The sequence below is a fragment of the Dicentrarchus labrax genome, unplaced genomic scaffold (assembly GCF_905237075.1).
Source record: "Dicentrarchus labrax unplaced genomic scaffold, dlabrax2021, whole genome shotgun sequence".
In the NCBI taxonomy this organism is placed as follows: domain Eukaryota; kingdom Metazoa; phylum Chordata; class Actinopteri; family Moronidae; genus Dicentrarchus; species Dicentrarchus labrax.
Genome location: NW_026136714.1, coordinates 9488034 through 9505964, shown reverse-complemented (window position 1 = coordinate 9505964; position 17931 = coordinate 9488034). Strand labels below are relative to the sequence as shown.

Genomic DNA, 17931 nt, shown 5'->3' with positions numbered 1-17931 from the left:
TTAAATACTTAGTTGATACCCAATTCTTGTGCACTCCCAGACATAACTGCTCTGGTTATGGTGTAATATTATCACCACTAATGTTCGAATACAAAAATGTAATAACCCTCTTGCGAGGTGGAGCTCATTTCAACCCTGTGTATTAATATTTAAAGTGTGAACTTGTACTGTATCTCAAATTTGGTCCTGCAAATAGCCCTGAAATAGTAGCCCTCACAAAAATGTGTGAAAGAAATATATTTGAATTTGTAAAATAAATTACCACTGTACTGTTTTTCAGGGATTGACGCTTTCACTTATTTAGTCAACAGGAATGTACCACTGCTTTTATTCTGAAAGCCAAGTTGCTTAATCATCATCGTCATGCTAAATCCTGTTATCTTTGCATATCCTGAAGGTTCTTTTTCTCAAGTCCATACAACTGCATCAAATGTCACCTTATTTCTTCGGCATTTATGCAGAAAATCAGTCAGAAATGCTAATACTGTAGGCTACGATTGGTTTTCTTCATTATTATCAACATCTGTACCAGAACCAGGATAGTGCCATGGTCCCACCTGTCCCTCTCCCTCATTCTTAGTGTTTCAGCTGTTTCCTCTTATGTTCCTTGTTGATCAACTGTTTGTTTGTAAATGTGGTTCTAATGCTATGGCCAAGCTTAAGCTCAGTTTTTCTTGAATCCTGTCTAACCTTGGGTTTACCTGTGCCTCAGGTTTATTTCCTTCCCGCAAACTTTGTCTGCCTGCCTTGCAGTGCCTCAAAGGTCTGCCTTCCAGCCGACAGCCCAGCTGTTTCTGGGTCATCTTTGGTTGAAACAACATAATCCTCACATTGATTTTACTGGGGAAATAATAAATTGGAGTTTATTCTGCCACTCCTCCTGCCTGTGATCTGCTCTGCATCCAGCAGAGGTCGCTGTCCCTCCAATGAGCTCCGAGTCCCCTGATTTCTCTTCCATCCCTGTTGAGTATCATGATCTGGGTGAGGTTTTGCCTCCTCATCGCAACTATCATTATGCCATAAATTTTCTCCCTGGTGCCCCTCTTTTTCACAAATAGACTCTACAACATATCTCATCCCAAGAAAGAGGCTATGGACAAATATATAAATCACTTATTGACTGCAGGTTTCTAAAGGGATCACTTTCTATGTCCCTGTATTGACTGAAGTATCCTCATTGTTGAAGATCTCGTCTAAGATGCTATTACAGTGGGAGTTCTGTAGTCCAGCCTTTATATTCTTTTCATAGAAAGAGTCTAAAATTAACTAGCTGTTCCCTCGGTCCAAATGCACCTTGGTCGGGTTTGGAGGGACACCCACTCTGCTCTTCCAACCTCAACCAGTACAACGCTGACCGCCACCAGACACTGGCTCTGGAATACAAACCAGATCCATCTTGAAATAGTAATAGACAACACATTTATGATCACCCTTTATTAATCAGTTCAAAGATGTACATTCACTGGAATCATATATATGTGTCATCAATATAGTGATGACTTCCATTTAACCAAAAGTACACATTAATTTTATTTTGTGGAATATCCCACCTGCATCCCTACATACTGTAGAAGCGCATATAAACCAAAAGAGTTGGGAAAGGTCTCATTTTTTAAGTTACATTACAATCTATTCACCCATTTAATATAAAAGGTGATTCACACGTAAAAATAATATGGAAAATGCTTCAAGATCTTATATTTGGAACCTTTAAATACATCTTGAAAATTGTTTTATCTCTATAATCTGGAGCAGAAAAAATCTCCAATAGATCTAAAGTAACTCAGCCAGTGCTTTTTGTCTAAGGTATTTCTCCAAGCAGTAGACAGCAATGGGATCTGTGTCTATGTCAAACTTATTGGCAAAGAGGTGATGCTGCTCAAGTATCCACTGCAGGTCTCCAGCACCATACACACATATTGCCCTGACATGGGTGCCTCGACACTCTGGGTACACCGCCTCCAGTGAACCCTGTGACCCCTCATGCCATTGCCACTTCACCAGCCGTGCAATCGCATTCATGTCTGTCATGTCGTATTTGTGGTTGGGCCACCTTGAGCCAGGAACACCAGGGATTCGCTGAATGGTTGCCCAGAGAAACTCATCTGGACTGTAGGTATCTTTGGCCCACTCGATCAGTGCCAGTACTCGGTTGTCCTCCAACACACTGCGGATGTAGCCTCGATTAACTACAATGTAGGCATTTCCTGACAGAATGGGCAGGTTGAATGGAGGAGGCTCCTTTGCCTTTCCTATCCCCTGGGACAGATGAAATAGTGAATTAATATGATGGTGATGGTCATTAAGGTCAATCTGAACAATGAAAAATTTGAAAATCTCCAAAGGAGCTACCTTTATTTCCCCATCAACTATCTGGTGAACATTTGACACCCTCCACTTCTTTTCTCCAGCCATTGTTTCCGACTCCAAGCTGTTAGCGCCCTTCAGTGAACGCAGCTTCCTCACAATCTCCAAGTTGGTTTTCAGAGGGAAATCTTGGCCACAAAGGTTGATGAAGTATTTCCACTTGGTGCTGGCGTTGTAGAGATCAGCCATACAGTTAAGATCAGCCTGGACGCGTGGCCAGGCAGCATAGACCACATTCACAGCCTGGCTGACCATGAAGACATTCTCGAAACAGGAAGTAATGGCCTGGATGGCAAAGAAGACTGAGGCCTCTGACTTGTTGTCCACATGGACACAATAAATATTTTGAGGCGCATAAATGGCTCGCAGCAGTCGCTCAAAGTTCTGCACCTAGAGTTTGTGGGGGGAAAAAAATTCAAATTTCAAATACTTATTGTTACATATATTTGCTTTCTTTTTGGATCCATTTAAAGGTACACTCCAACAACCTAATTTTTTCTTCCATAAAGTTTGGGGACTCACAAGAGACTGATTCTAAAAGATGGTAAAGATTTAAGCAGCAGAGGCTGAGATATCCTGACTTATTGTCCTGAGGCAACTTCATAAATGCTGGATCCTACACTTCCCATAATGCAGCTTTCATTATATGCCATTGTCTCTGAAATGCCCACTTCTTTCAAACTGCACACTACCAGTTTGAAACACAGGCTTTCAGATTTAAAAAAAATCTCAAGACCAAGTTGAAATAAATAAATACCTTTTTTTTTTCCAACTTTGCAAAGCTCCTTCCAGAGGAAGAAAACATTACACATCTGTTTTCACAGACAGAGAATCACTCAGTATGACATTTAAACTGAACTGGAGGAGTGCCTCTTCAATAAATGATTAAAGTGAAATATTTAGACTATTACCACACCATTCCTAAAGTTAATTTTAATTTTGAATGTGCATACCTTATTGTGCACAACCATGGAGTAAGCCAGTGGGAAGTCCTCTTCTTCCTGACTTAATGGGAATGGTAAGTATTTCCTGCTCAGCTTGAATTGGCTGTATATAAATAAAATTGAATCAACACCAAAGGGAATTCTGCCTAACAAATGTCTGTTAAAGGTCCAGTGTGTAACATTTAGTCTAATCTAATCTATTGGCAGATATGGAATCTAATATTCATTGGTACATTTTCACTAGTGGATAATCACCTCAAAATAAGATTTTCTGTGTTTTTGTTACCTTAAAATGAGCCGTCTTTAACTACAGAGGGAGTGGGTCCTCTTCCATGGAGGCTGTGTTGAACCACCATGTTTCTACAGAAGCTCAGAATGGCTTTTCACAACTTTCGCAGCCACCATAGTTTCTCAAACACACTTCACAGCCGTTGTCATTTCCAGGTCATCAAATACTGAAACGAGCGGTGTTCAGTTGGTTGCAATCTGCAACTTCACTGCTAGATGCCACTAAATCCTACACACTGGTCCTTTAAAAATTCATTAGATTTAAACAATAGCTTAGAGTTTAATCTGTAGTTTAAAGCAACACACCTGCAGTCTTGGGTTGCATTGATATAATATTCATCAGGGATCTGAACACTCTTGTGGAAGTCTTTAGTGATGGTCAGTAATTTAGCCTGCTCCAGTGCCTCCCTCTCTCCTCGCAGGATTGCTGAACAGTTGCACACTTTTTCTGGGCTGCCATCAGCATCTGTATACTCCAGCCAGCTGTACCTAAGAATGTAGGTAGGATCCCAGCCTTTTTCAGGAAAACCAAGTCGCAAAACCATCCATAGTGATCCCAGTACAACAGTGAGCTTCAGCAACCGTTGTAGGCTGCCTCGTGTCAGTATCCTCATTGTTCTCAACTAAGATGCTATTAAAGTGTGATTCTGTATGTAGTCCAGTTGCACTTACAAGCCTTTATGTTTCTCTCAGCCACTTTATTTATATAAAATCTTTCAGCATAGGTGATGTTCTAGTTATTTCTACATTCAGTGTTTTACTGTAAATCATAAAGAGTAATGTTTAACAGTGTGTAGACAAGTTCCTGTCATTAAAGATCCATGTAGATTGGTCATTCCACATGTCTTTGACCCTGGAAACAAGATAAGAGAGGTGATATGGATACATCTATTGTTTTTTTTTTTTTTTTTTTTTTTTATAATTCACTTTTTATTGCTTTTCAACAGTGCAACAAAACCTGAACTTGAACAATGACAAGAACAATACAAAACAACATAATTCCTGACATAAGAAAAAAATAATAATAATAATATTCCTCACAAAGAGACACTTGCATAAACTAAACTAATACAAACACAGAAATAATTACATATGTCTACATGCACATGGTTCACATTGCCAGAATCACTCTCAACGCCTTCACTCTCACAGTCTCCACCCTACAACTTATCAGACTCTTGTCACACTCAAGACATGGTATATTGTTTATATGAAAATGCATCAACATAGTTTCTCCCATCAACTATCTCGTATGAGATTCATGTATGGACCCCATATTTTCATAAATACCTCCTCCCTATTGTTCAGCCTGAAAATCAATTGTTCATATCTGGCTATTATAGTCATTTCTCCCATCCATTCATTAAATGGAATAATATTTTTTGACTTCCAATGTCTGAGAACAATCCTACAACCCGTAGTAAGGGCCAATCTACACCATAGAGTTTGCTGGAATGATAACCCTATTCCCTCTGGTATTATGCCCAAAATACATAGAGCGGGACTCTGTCCTGAACACTTTGTTTATGAATAATATTATTATTTCCCATAAGTTTTGTGTCATTTCACATTCATACAGCATGTGTAAAAGTGTTCCCTTACTCCTCTCACATCTCCAGCAATCTCAGATTCACAAAGCTTTAGTCTTGCCATCTTACAAGGAGTCCAATAAACCCTATGTATGATTTTATATGTAATTAAGCGGGTTTGCATCTCTCTAGATGTCTTATACCAGGATCTGGTTATTTCCTTCCACTTCTCCATAATTATCTCGCCCTGTAAATCTGCCTCCCATGCTCTCTTGAGACCCTCAAGTTTCGGCGGGTGAGATTGTTTTATAAGCCTATAATATTTAGATGCCCCACCTGTAGCCCCCCTGATCTCCCTGCACTAGTTTTTGTAACTCTGTTTGAGGTAATAGGGGGAGTTTTCGTTGTGCAGACATTATACAACTTCTTAATTGCAAATATTTCCAAAAGTCTTGCTTAGGGATTCTATATTTAGTTACCAGTTGTGCAAAACCCATAAAATGATCGCCCTCGAAAACATCCCCAATAAAAATAATCCCTGCTTCAACCCATGACTTCCAGTAAAGAGTTGTTTTATCCACTTTCAGTAGTTTGTTATGCCATAGAGATGACCTTCTAGTAAAAGAAGGGTTTAAGCCAATGAGACGATGTGATACTTGCCAGGTTTCTCTTGCAAACAACAATAATGGATTCCTAGATGGAACTTATCCTCCACGTTGTGAAATAAAAGCCTGTAATGGCATTGGATCAGTAAGTTCTTTTTCAATCAGGACCCAACCCAGAGCTTTGTCCTCTGCAATATATATTTTGGCGAGCTGATTAAGAGAAAAGGCATAGTGGTACCAGTCCACTTTTGGCAGGTTGAGGCCTCTGTCCTCCTTTGCAGCGTACATTTTAATTCTATTCAAACAAGGTCTTTTACCTCCCCACAAAAAAGCCCGCTACCGCTGCATTAAATCTTTTAAGTAGTGAGGGAGGGAAACTCATAGGTAATAGGTACGGATACATCTATTGTTTAATCAAACATGGAATCCTTTCTAAAACTGTATCAGCAGCTTGATATTCAAGTAGATTTTGAAGTAGTTTGACCAACGTAAAATATCAATCAAGTAACAGGTCTGATTCTATCAAATCAAATCAAATCAAGTTTATTTGTATAGCCCTTTACAATAGCCGAAAGGTACCCAAAGTGCTTTACAACAAAGCCATGAAACAATACATAACACATATATAATATACAAATACAATTAAAAGTGCTGTAGTGCTGCAGCACTGCAGGGTATTAAAAGCCTTCCAGAAATGCATAGAGAGGAGCAGATAAAAAGAGTACACCTAAGAGACAGTACTGTCCTAGTCAGAATTAAATGCTAATCTAAAAAGTGGGTCTTAAGCTGCGATTTAAAAAGGCCGAGATCAGTAGTGGTGCGAAAGTCAGGGGGCAGTTTGTTCCACAGTCTAGGAGCAGCGACAGCAAAAGAACGATCGCCCCACTGTTTAAGTCTCGACCTAGGGACCTCTAACAGAAGCTGACCCGAAGAGCGCAAGGCTCTGCCACAATTGCGAAAAGTGAAAATCTCTGACAAGTAAGAGGGGGCCAAGCCATTAATGGTGTTAAAAACAAACAACAAAAGTTTAAAATCAATTCTAAAACGGACTGGAAGCCAGTGGAGTGACGACAGCACAGGGGTGATTCTATTTATGTTTTTGTTTGTTGCTTATCAAAATATATTAAATTTACATTTCCTTTTTTTTCATATTTCTTTTATTTTGGGTATAAACATGTGGAACCTTACACCTAGAAATATGACACATGCAGATGCTTCCAGTAACTGAATAGTTTGATGTGAATGAAATTAATTTGAAATTGTCACCCATTTAAATATGACTAGTATAAAATGTAAACGGGACCAAATAACAAAGTTAATTTTTAATCATAGTCTTTAAACTGGACTAGCAGTCAGCCAAGATACCATTATTAAATACATGAGCACAGAAAAGGTAAAAAGAATACACATATGCATTAACCCTCCTGTTTTAATCAAAAATTACATTGACCGATGAATAAAAATATGACTGGGACTAATGGGACCATGGTGGGGAAAAAAGAAATGGTTATGTCCCGGACTAATTACTGTCTAAGACTGAAGATTTTCTTTTCATAAATATTATTTAGAAGGTTTCCTTACACATTGACTCCAAAACAGCAGTATTGAGTGTTCCCTGAGGACTGTGGATGTTAATTTTTTGTTTAACGTTCTTTACGGCAAGAAAATGTTTAATGAAGCAAATGTTTGCCCATTTTCTGCTTTTTCCTGTGGAAATGGGACAAGTATATAAAAAATATATGAAATGAGAATATAATAACTACAAATGCATACATTGTACATGAATAATACATTGGGGGATAAAATGGCAGCCACTTATTGAAATAATAATGTTAGTTATATTAAGTCATAATGCAGCTTTAACGTATTACAATTCCATTCACCTTTTACTTTACAACTTTTTCACGTTTGCATTTAATTTCATTATTTATTTGTTCAATGTATCTATTTTCCAGTTTTTGGCTGGATGTCTGATGAAGAATCTAAAAACACATCATTCACCATTCTATATTCACTTCTCTCACGTCTCCACTATCATCTTCTTCCTAAATATAAAAGTCCAACTTACACTGCTAGAATACAATATACATTATGTAATATAAAAACTGAATTTACTGTTGAAAACTTAAAAATAAAAGCCTCTTTTTTAAGTGAAGGCAAATCTGTGAAGAGTTTTCACTAAAGTAACATTGTTTGAAATAAAAGTAACTACATATTTTGTTCACCAAATCAACAGGACTTGTTAATGCTTCCTACCTGTGACTTTACAAGCAGCACATTAGGTGATTCTTCTCTCTTCATCTCCCTCTCTCTGTTTCTCCCCTAATTGCTGACTGATGTTTGCACTTGTTCTGGTCTATCCAGATGTAAATGGGAGGCACATATGGCCACGAAACAAAGTCTTCCTGTGAGCATTTTTCAAAGTAAAACCATTTATCGTGCACCAAAGCCTGGAGTGAAACATAAAAGGTGTGTCTCACTGGAAACAAATCTTTAATGAGTTTAATCATAATCATTAATTCTAAAAATAAATGAGCAATGTTTCCAGCACAAATAAAGACCACACATGGAAAGATTAGAAGACCCAGTTATTTAATGTATTCTGTACAATTGCTCCTAAGACTAGTATTTAGTGTTAGACCAAAAGGGTCAATGGTTGCCATTCTTGTATTGTACAAAATCTTCAGAAAGAGTGAAAGCTGTCTATTTTTTTTTTTTTTTTAAATACTTAGTTGATACCCAATTCTTGTGCACTCCCAGACATAACTGCTCTGGTTATGGTGTAATATTATCACCACTAATGTTCGAATACAAAAATGTAATAACCCTCTTGCGAGGTGGAGCTCATTTCAACCCTGTGTATTAATATCTAAAGTGTGAACTTGTACTGTATCTCAAATTTGGTCCTGCAAATAGCCCTGAAATAGTAGCCCTCACAAAAATGTGTGAAAGAAATATATTTGAATTTGTAAAATAAATTACCACTGTACTGTTTTTCAGGGATTGACGCTTTCACTTATTTAGTCAACAGGAATGTACCACTGCTTTTATTCTGAAAGCCAAGTTGCTTAATCATCATCGTCATGCTAAATCCTGTTATCTTTGCATATCCTGAAGGTTCTTTTTCTCAAGTCCATACAACTGCATCAAATGTCACCTTATTTCTTCGGCATTTATGCAGAAAATCAGTCAGAAATGCTAATACTGTAGGCTACGATTGGTTTTCTTCATTATTATCTACATCTGTACCAGAACCAGGATAGTGCCATGGTCCCACCTGTCCCTCTCCCTCATTCTTAGTGTTTCAGCTGTTTCCTCTTATGTTCCTTGTTGATCAACTGTTTGTTTGTAAATGTGGTTCTAATGCTATGGCCAAGCTTAAGCTCAGTTTTTCTTGAATCCTGTCTAACCTTGGGTTTACCTGTGCCTCAGGTTTATTTCCTTCCCGCAAACTTTGTCTGCCTGCCTTGCAGTGCCTCAAAGGTCTGCCTTCCAGCCGACAGCCCAGCTGTTTCTGGGTCATCTTTGGTTGAAACAACATAATCCTCACATTGATTTTACTGGGGAAATAATAAATTGGAGTTTATTCTGCCACTCCTCCTGCCTGTGATCTGCTCTGCATCCAGCAGAGGTCGCTGTCCCTCCAATGAGCTCAGAGTCCCCTGATTTCTCTTCCATCCCTGTTGAGTATCATGATCTGGGTGAGGTTTTGCCTCCTCATCGCAACTATCATTATGCCATAAATTTTCTCCCTGGTGCCCCTCTTTTTCACAAATAGACTCTACAACATATCTCATCCCAAGAAAGAGGCTATGGACAAATATATAAATCACTTATTGACTGCAGCCATAATTCAACCTTCCTCCTCCCCTGTTTCTTTTTTGTTTCTAAAGGGATCACTTTCTATGTCCCTGTATTGACTGAAGTATCCTCATTGTTGAAGATCTCGTCTAAGATGCTATTACAGTGGGAGTTCTGTAGTCCAGCCTTTATATTCTTTTCATAGAAAGAGTCTAAAATTAACTAGCTGTTCCCTCGGTCCAAATGCACCTTGGTCGGGTTTGGAGGGACACCCACTCTGCTCTTCCAACCTCAACCAGCACAACGCTGACCGCCACCAGACACTGGCTCTGGAATACAAACCAGATCCATCTTGAAATAGTAATAGACAACACATTTATGATCACCCTTTATTAATCAGTTCAAAGATGTACATTCACTGGAATCATATATATGTGTCATCAATATAGTGATGACTTCCATTTAACCAAAAGTACACATTACTTTTATTTTGCATCCCTACGTTCTGTAGAAGCGCATATAAACCAAAAGAGTTAGGAAAGGTCTCATTTTTTAAGTTACATTACAATCTATTCACCCATTAATATAAAAGGTGATTCACACGTAAATATAATACGGAAAATGCTTCAGAATCTTATATTTGGAACCTTTAAATACATCTTGAAAATTGTTTTATCTCTATAATCTGGAGCAGAAAAAATCTCCAATAGATCTAAAGTAACTCAGCCAGTGCTTTTTGTCTAAAGTATTTCTCCAAGCAGTAGACAGCAATGGGATCTGTGTCTATGTCAAACTTATTGGCAAAGAGGTGTTGCTGCTCAAGTATCCACTGCAGGTCTCCAGCACCATACACACATATTGCCCTGACATGGGTGCCTCGACACTCTGGGTACACCGCCTCCAGTGAACCCTGTGACCCCTCATGCCATTGCCACTTCACCAGCCGTGCAATCGCATTCATGTCTGTCATGTCGTATTTGTGGTTGGGCCACCTTGAGCCAGGAACACCAGGGATTCGCTGAATGGTTGCCCAGAGAAACTCATCTGGACTGTAGGTATCTTTGGCCCACTCGATCAGCGCCAGTACTCGGTTGTCCTCCAACACACTGCGGATGTAGCCTCGATTAACTACAATGTAGGCATTTCCTGACAGAATGGGCAGGTTGAATGGTGGAGGCTCCTTTGCCTTTCCTATCCCCTGGGACAGATGAAATTGTGAATTAATATGATGGTGAAGGTCATTAAGGTCAATCTGAACAATAAAAAATGTAAAAATCTCCAAAGGAGCTACCTTTATTTCCCCATCAACTATCTGGTGAACATTTGACACCCTCCACTTCTTTTCTCCAGCCATTGTTTCCGACTCCAAGCTGTTAGCGCCTTTCAGTGAACGCAGCTTCCTCACAATCTCCAAGTTGGTTTTCAGAGGGAAATCTTGGCCACAAAGGTTGATGAAGTATTTCCACTTGGTGCTGGCGTTGTAGAGATCAGCCATACAGTTAAGATCAGCCTGGACGCGTGGCCAGGCAGCATAGACCACATTCACAGCCTGGCTGACCATGAAGACATTCTCGAAACAGGAAGTAATGGCCCAGATGGCAAAGAAGACTGAGGCCTCTGACTTTTTGTCCACATGGACACAATAAATATTTTGAGGCGCATAGATGGCTCGCAGCAGTCGCTCAAAGTTCTGCACCTAGAGTTTGTGGGGGGAAAAATATTTAATCTCATTGTATGTTTAAAATACTCATTGTTGCATATATTTGCCTTATGTTTAGAACCATTTAAAAAGGGGCACTTCATCAATTTAGTATTATTCTTCCATAAAGTCGCCATCACTTCTCTAAAAAAAAAAAAATCTCAAGATCAAATTGAAATAAATAAATAAATATTTTCCAAACTTTGCAAAGCTCTTTCCAGAGGAAAAAAACATTACACATCTGTTTTCACAGACTGAGAATCACATTTAAACTGAACTGGAGGAGTGCCTCTTCAATAAATGATTAAAGTGAAATATTTAGACTATTGCCACACCATTCTTAAAGTTCATTTTAATTTTGAATGTGCATACCTTTTTGTGCACAACTATTGAGTAAGCCAGTGGGAAGTCCTCTTCTTCCTGACTTAATGGGAATGGTATGTATTTCCTGCTCAGCTTGAATTGGCTGTATATAAATAAAATTGAATCAACACCAAAGGGAATTCTGCCTAACAAATGTCTGTTAAAGGTCCAGTGTGTAACATTTAGTCTAATCTAATCTATTGGCAGATATGGAATCTAATATTCATTGGTACATTTTCACTAGTGGATAATCACCTTAAAATAAGATTTTCTGTGTTTTTGTTACCTTAAAATGAGCTGTCTTTATCTACAGAGGGAGTGGGTCCTCTTCCATGGAGGCTGTGTTGAACCACCATGTTTCTACAGTAGCTCAGAATGGCTTTTCACAACTTTCGCAGCCACCATAGTTTCTCAAACACACTTCACAGCCGTTGTCATTTCCAGGTCATCAAATACTGAAACGAGCGGTGTTCAGTTGGTTGCAATCTGCAACTTCACTGCTAGATGCCACTAAATCCTACACACTGGTCCTTTAAAAATTCATTAGATTTAAACAATAGCTTAGAGTTTAATCTGTAGTTTAAAGCAACACACCTGCAGTCTTGGGTTGCATTGATATAATATTCATCAGGGATCTGAACACTCTTGTGGAAGTCTTTAGTGATGGTCAGTAATTTAGCCTGCTCCAGTGCCTCCCTCTCTCCTCGCAGGATTGCTGAACAGTTGCACACTTTTTCTGGGCCGCCATCAGCATCTGTATACTCCAGCCAGCTGTACCTGAGAATGTAGGTAGGATCCCAGCCTTTTTCAGGGAAACTGAGCAGGAAAACCATCCATAGTGATCCCAGTACAACAGTGAGCTTCAGCGACAGTTGTAGGCTGCCTGGTGTCAGTATCCTCATTGTTCTCAACTAAGATGCTATTAAAGTGTGATTCTGTATGTAGTCCAGCCTTTATATTATATATATGTAGAGCGATTAGAGTGTCTAAAATGATTAAGGCCTACCTGAATCAATAAAATAATTCAATATAAAATCCAAGCCAAAAACATCTAGAACAGAATATGTGATTTTCTAGTTCAGTGATTTACTGTCAATCATAAGGAGTAATAAGTTCCTGTCATTATAGATCCACGTAGATTAGTCTCTCCACATGTTCTTGCCCCTGTAAACGAGATAAGAGAAGTGATTTTTAGTTATCTATTTTTCAGTTTTTTCACTACAACTGCATTTGTGAGGTAATATTTAAACTTTATTTGCATTATAATAAAATAAACAATGGTTTCTGGCTAAATCTATTCACTAACTAACAGACACTCACACGAACACTAACACAAGCCACTATTTAAGTTCCAATCAGTGAGACATTTTGATGCTTATCAACATACAGCCGGCTGGACTTGTTCTTCAAGGTATAGTACATTCCACTACTTAATTACAAAAAGCCCGTTTGAAATTCAGGATTTACTACCTGTTCCCATGAATTGTCTTTTGTGTCTTTGGTAACCAAATAACATGTATTCCTTTTTTTTTAATGTGAAACTAGGTATAAAAGGAATTTAAGCTACACAAGCTGGGGACATGTGATTGCTGACAAAATATTACATTCTGGGTGTCCAAAAACACATCATTCACTCTTTTCTATTCACTTTTTTTTTTTTACTCTTTACTAACATATTCTTAAAAGTTGAAATTACAGTGTTAGCATACAATTTACACTATGTAATATATGAACAGATTGTTCCGTTGAATACTTGAAAACATACAAACGTTTTTTAAGTAAGGGCAAATCTGTGAGGTGATTTAATGAAAGTAGCATTGTTTAGGCCAAAACCATGAAATAAAAGCAATTTACAGCTTTTGTTAACCAAAACAACACAACAAATTAATGCTAATATAAATGCTTCCTACCTGTGACTGACAAGCAGCAGATCAGTTGAGTAATAAAAATTAGTAATACAAAAACTGAATTTACTGCTGAATACTTAAAAATAAAAGCCCCCTTTTTTAAGTGAAGTGATTTCACTAAGGTAACATTGTTTGAAATAAAAATAATAACAACTTTTGTTCACCAAAAGAAGAGAACATGTTTCTTACCTGTAACTGACAAGCAGCATATCAGTTGAGGATACGTTAAACCTGTTGAGTGCACTGACTCACTCAACTGTCTGTACCTTAAATGGGAGGTACAGCTGTCTTCCTGTCACATACCAACAACATTCAGTGAAGACACAGCCAACATTAGCAACGTGTGCAAAAAGTAAATAATAAAATATTGTTTTATCTTGTGCGCACCATTTACTTATATTGTGCGCACACGTTACTTGTGCGCACAATATACAGTGGGTACGGAAAGTATTCAGACCCCTTTAAATTTTTCACTCTTTGTTTCATTGCAGCCATTTGCTAAAATCAAAAAAGTTAATTTTATTTCTCATTAATGTACACTCAGCACCCCATCTTGACAAAAAAAAAAACAGAAATGTAGAAATTTTTGCAAATTTATTAAAAAAGAAAAACTGAAATATCACATGGTCATAAGTATTCAGACCCTTTGCTCAGTATTGAGTAGAAGCACCCTTTTGAGCTACTACAGCCATGAGTCTTCTTGGGAATGATGCAACAAGTTTTTCCACACCTGGATTTGGGGATCCTCTAGGGTCCGTGTATGTTTTGGTCATTGGATTTTCCTTTCAGAAACGGGTATTAAAAGACAGAAAACGAGTGGTTATTTGATTTTCGTTTTAAAATACAAAAATTAAAATTGAAATACAAAGCGATTTTCTTTTTCATGGTCAAAAAGGGATGAGCGAAATTAAAGAAATTATTCGATTTTCATTTTCTATTTCATATAACAAAAAATAAAATCACTAGAAAACAGAAACAGAAAAAAGGCCTGTTGTTTCATATTCTGAGACCGGATGTTGTCATTTACAGGACGGTGCTGTGTAGAAGAAACAGTAGACTAGTAGACTGCGGTCAATCCAGCCGTGAGTCCGATCTCCGTGGTCAAATCAGCCGCACTTAAATTTAGAGTGTACAAGTATTCTCAGCATTATGGTAAATGCGGAGAAACAGCGTATTTACTTCCGGTTTTCAAAATAAAGGTATTTATAGCCGTAAGCTATAATTAAAATATGTTACATTAAAGTGTTTCATGTGCCCCTGATGAATAAAAAAACACTTTATATCAAGTATCTTTACTGCACCAGTGTGGAGAAATGCCAAAATAAAAGCCTGACATTTATGCCTCCAGAGATTGCATATTTGACCGTATTTGAGGTACTGTAGAAACATATTGCTCAGTGTTTCCTGGCTATGGGTGAAGCATTTTCATTATACTTCAATAATGCTGCAGTAATCGTGACAAAATTTCACACAAATGTTAAATAACATCTTGATAATATAAACACTAAACACAAAATCCTACACAATTCTAATTTGATTACTTTTCACACAAAATGCAATGCCAGTCCACATTCTTCTTATTTTGCAGCTCTGCTGTGTCCATTTGTAGGTAAAAGGGAAAAAGAATTAGTTTTAACTTCAAAACACCATTGTACCTACCGTCTCTTCCCCACATATTATTTTTTATATTATTCAGTGTGACAGCTGTTGCAGGTGGTTCCACATACAGTTTACATTTTTACAGTAGCTCAAATATAAGAAAATATGGAATCTGGAAGTATAAATATGGGACTTTTATTCTTCAATTTCTCCAAATTGGTACAGTAAAAATGCTTGATATTAAGTATACTTGTAGTCTTAGATGTGTAGAAGTAAAATATATCATCCATAGCCAGGAATTATTGAGCAAAGTGTTTTTACAGTAGCTCAAATATATGAAAATACCACTTGGAGGTACAAATATGGACTTTTATTGTTGAATTTCTCCAAATTGGTACAGTAAAAATGCTTGATATTAAGTATGTTTGTAGTCTCATATGTGTAAAAGTCAAATATACCATCAGTAGCCAGGAAACACTGAGCAATATGTTTTTACAGTACCTCAAATATGGTCAAATATGCAATCTCTGGAGGCATAAATGTCAGGCTTTTATTTTGGCATTTCTCCACACTGGTGCAGTAAAGATACTTGATATAAAGTGTTTTTTTTATTCATCAGTAGCGCATGAAACACTTTAATGTAACATATTTTAATTATAGCTTACGGCTATAAATACCTTTATTTTGAAAACCGGAAGTAAATACGGCGTTTCTCCGCATTTACCATAATGCTGAGAATACTTGTACACTCTAAATTTAAGTGCGGCTGATTTGACCACGGAGATCGGACTCACGGCTGGATTGACCGCAGTCTACTAGCCTACTGTTTCTTCTACACAGCACCGTCCTGTAAATGACAACATCCGGTCTCAGAATATGAACAAACAGGCCTTTTTTCTGTTTCTGTTTTCTAGTGATTTTATTTTTTGTTATATGAAATAGAAAATGAAAATGGAATATTTTTTTTAATTTTGCTCATCCCTTTCTGACCATGAAAAAGAAAAACGCCTTGTATTTCAATTTTAATTTTTGTATTTTAAAACGAAAATCAAATAACCACTCGTTTTCTGTTTTTTAATACCCGTTTCTGAAAGGACAATCCAATGACCAAAACATACACGGACCGGGTATTGCACCTCAGTCGACACATTGCACATCAACAGCACCAGGGTCCGTGTATGTTTTGGTCATTGGATTTTCCTTTCAGAAACGGGTATTAAAAAACAGAAAACGAGTGGTTATTTGATTTTCGTTTTAAAATACAAAAATTAAAATTGAAATACAAGGCGTTTTTCTTTTTCATGGTCAGAAAGGGATGAGCGAAATTTAAAAAATTATTCGATTTTCATTTTCTATTTCATATAACAAAAAATAAAATCACTAGAAAACAGAAACAGAAAAAGGCCTGTTGTTTCATATTCTGAGACCGGATGTTGTCATTTACAGGACGGTGCTGTGTAGAAGAAACAGTAGGCTAGTAGACTGCGGTCAATCCAGCCGTGAGTCCGATCTCCGTGGTCAAATCAGCCGCACTTAAATTTAGAGTGTACAAGTATTCTCAGCATTATGGTAAATGCGGAGAAACAGCGTATTTACTTCTGGTTTTCAAAATAAAGGTATTTAGAACAGTAAGCTATAATTAAAATATGTTACATTAAAGTCTTGTGCCACTGATGAATAAAAAAAAACTTTATATCAAGTATCTTTACTGCACCAGTGTGGAGAAATGCCAAAATAAAAGTCTCATATTTATGCCTCCAGAGATTGCATATTTGACCATATTTGAGGTACTGTAAAAACATATTACTCAGTGTTTCCTGGCTACTGATGGTATATTTGACTTTTACACATATGAGAGTACAAACATACTTAATATCAAGCATTTTTACTGTACCAATTTGGAGAAATTGAAGAATAAAAAGTCCCATATTTATACTTCCAGATTCCATATTTTCTTATATTTTTGAGCTACTGTAAAAACATATTGCTCAATATTTCCAGGCTATGGGTGAAGCATTTTCATTATACTTCAATAATGCTGCAGTAATCATGACAACATTTCACACAAATGTTTAACATCTTGATAATATAAACACTAAACACTAAACACAAAATCCTACACAATTCTAATTTGTTTACTTTTCACACAAAATGCAATGCCAGTCCACATTCTTCTTATTTTGCTGCTCTGCTGTGTCCATTTGTAGGTAAAAGGGAAAAAGAATTAGTTTTAACTTCAAAACACCATTGTACCTACTGTCTCTTCCTCACATATTATTTTTTATATTATTCAGTGTGACAGCTGTTGCAGGTGGTTCCACATACAGTTTTTTTTTACAGTAGCTCAAATATAAGAAAATATGGAATCTGGAAGTATAAATATGGGACTTTTATTCTTCAATTTCTCCAAATTGGTACAGTAAAAATGCTTGATATTAAGTATGTTTGTAGTCTCATATGTGTAAAAGTCAAATACACCATCAGTAGCCAGGAAACACTGAGCAATATGTTTTTACAGTAGCTCAAATATGGTCAAATATGCAATCTCTGGAGGCATAAATATGAGACTTTTATTTTGGCATTTCTCCACACTGGTGCAGTAAAGATACTTGATATAAAGTGTTTTTTTATTCATCAGGGGCACATAAAACACTTTAATGTAACATATTTTAATTATAGCTTACTGTTCTAAATACCTTTATGTTGAAAACCTATATACGCTGTTTCTCCGCATTTACCATAATGCTGAGAATACTTGTACACTGGACATTTAGGTGCGGCTGATTTGACCACGGAGATCGGACTCACGGCTGGATTGACCGCAGTCTA

At 37.2% G+C, this 17931-nt stretch overlaps 2 protein-coding genes across 3 annotated transcripts; both read right to left on the bottom strand.

Annotated features, from left to right (window-relative positions):
• Positions 1-1419: 1419 nt before the first annotated feature.
• LOC127376031 (beta-1,3-galactosyl-O-glycosyl-glycoprotein beta-1,6-N-acetylglucosaminyltransferase-like) lies at positions 1420-8079 on the bottom strand. The gene is made up of 5 exons (XM_051422539.1): positions 7990-8079; positions 3906-4452; positions 3321-3414; positions 2353-2757; positions 1420-2259 (listed from the first exon to the last, which is right to left on the bottom strand). The coding sequence occupies exons 2-5, from the start codon at positions 4211-4213 to the stop codon at positions 1774-1776; spliced, it is 1293 nt and encodes a 430-aa protein (XP_051278499.1). The 5' UTR covers positions 4214-4452; positions 7990-8079; the 3' UTR covers positions 1420-1773.
• A 1830-nt stretch (positions 8080-9909) lies between these two features.
• Positions 9910-13776, bottom strand: LOC127376030 (beta-1,3-galactosyl-O-glycosyl-glycoprotein beta-1,6-N-acetylglucosaminyltransferase-like). Of its 2 annotated transcripts, none has more exons than XM_051422537.1 (5): positions 13693-13776; positions 12191-12760; positions 11606-11699; positions 10826-11230; positions 9910-10732 (listed from the first exon to the last, which is right to left on the bottom strand). In XM_051422537.1, the coding sequence occupies exons 2-5, from the start codon at positions 12496-12498 to the stop codon at positions 10247-10249; spliced, it is 1293 nt and encodes a 430-aa protein (XP_051278497.1). In that variant the 5' UTR covers positions 12499-12760; positions 13693-13776; the 3' UTR covers positions 9910-10246. The 2 variants fall into 2 exon arrangements, with proteins under 2 accessions (XP_051278497.1, XP_051278498.1); XM_051422538.1 differs by lacking the exon at positions 13693-13776 and adding an exon at positions 13507-13594.
• Between the last annotated feature and the right edge of the window lie 4155 nt (positions 13777-17931).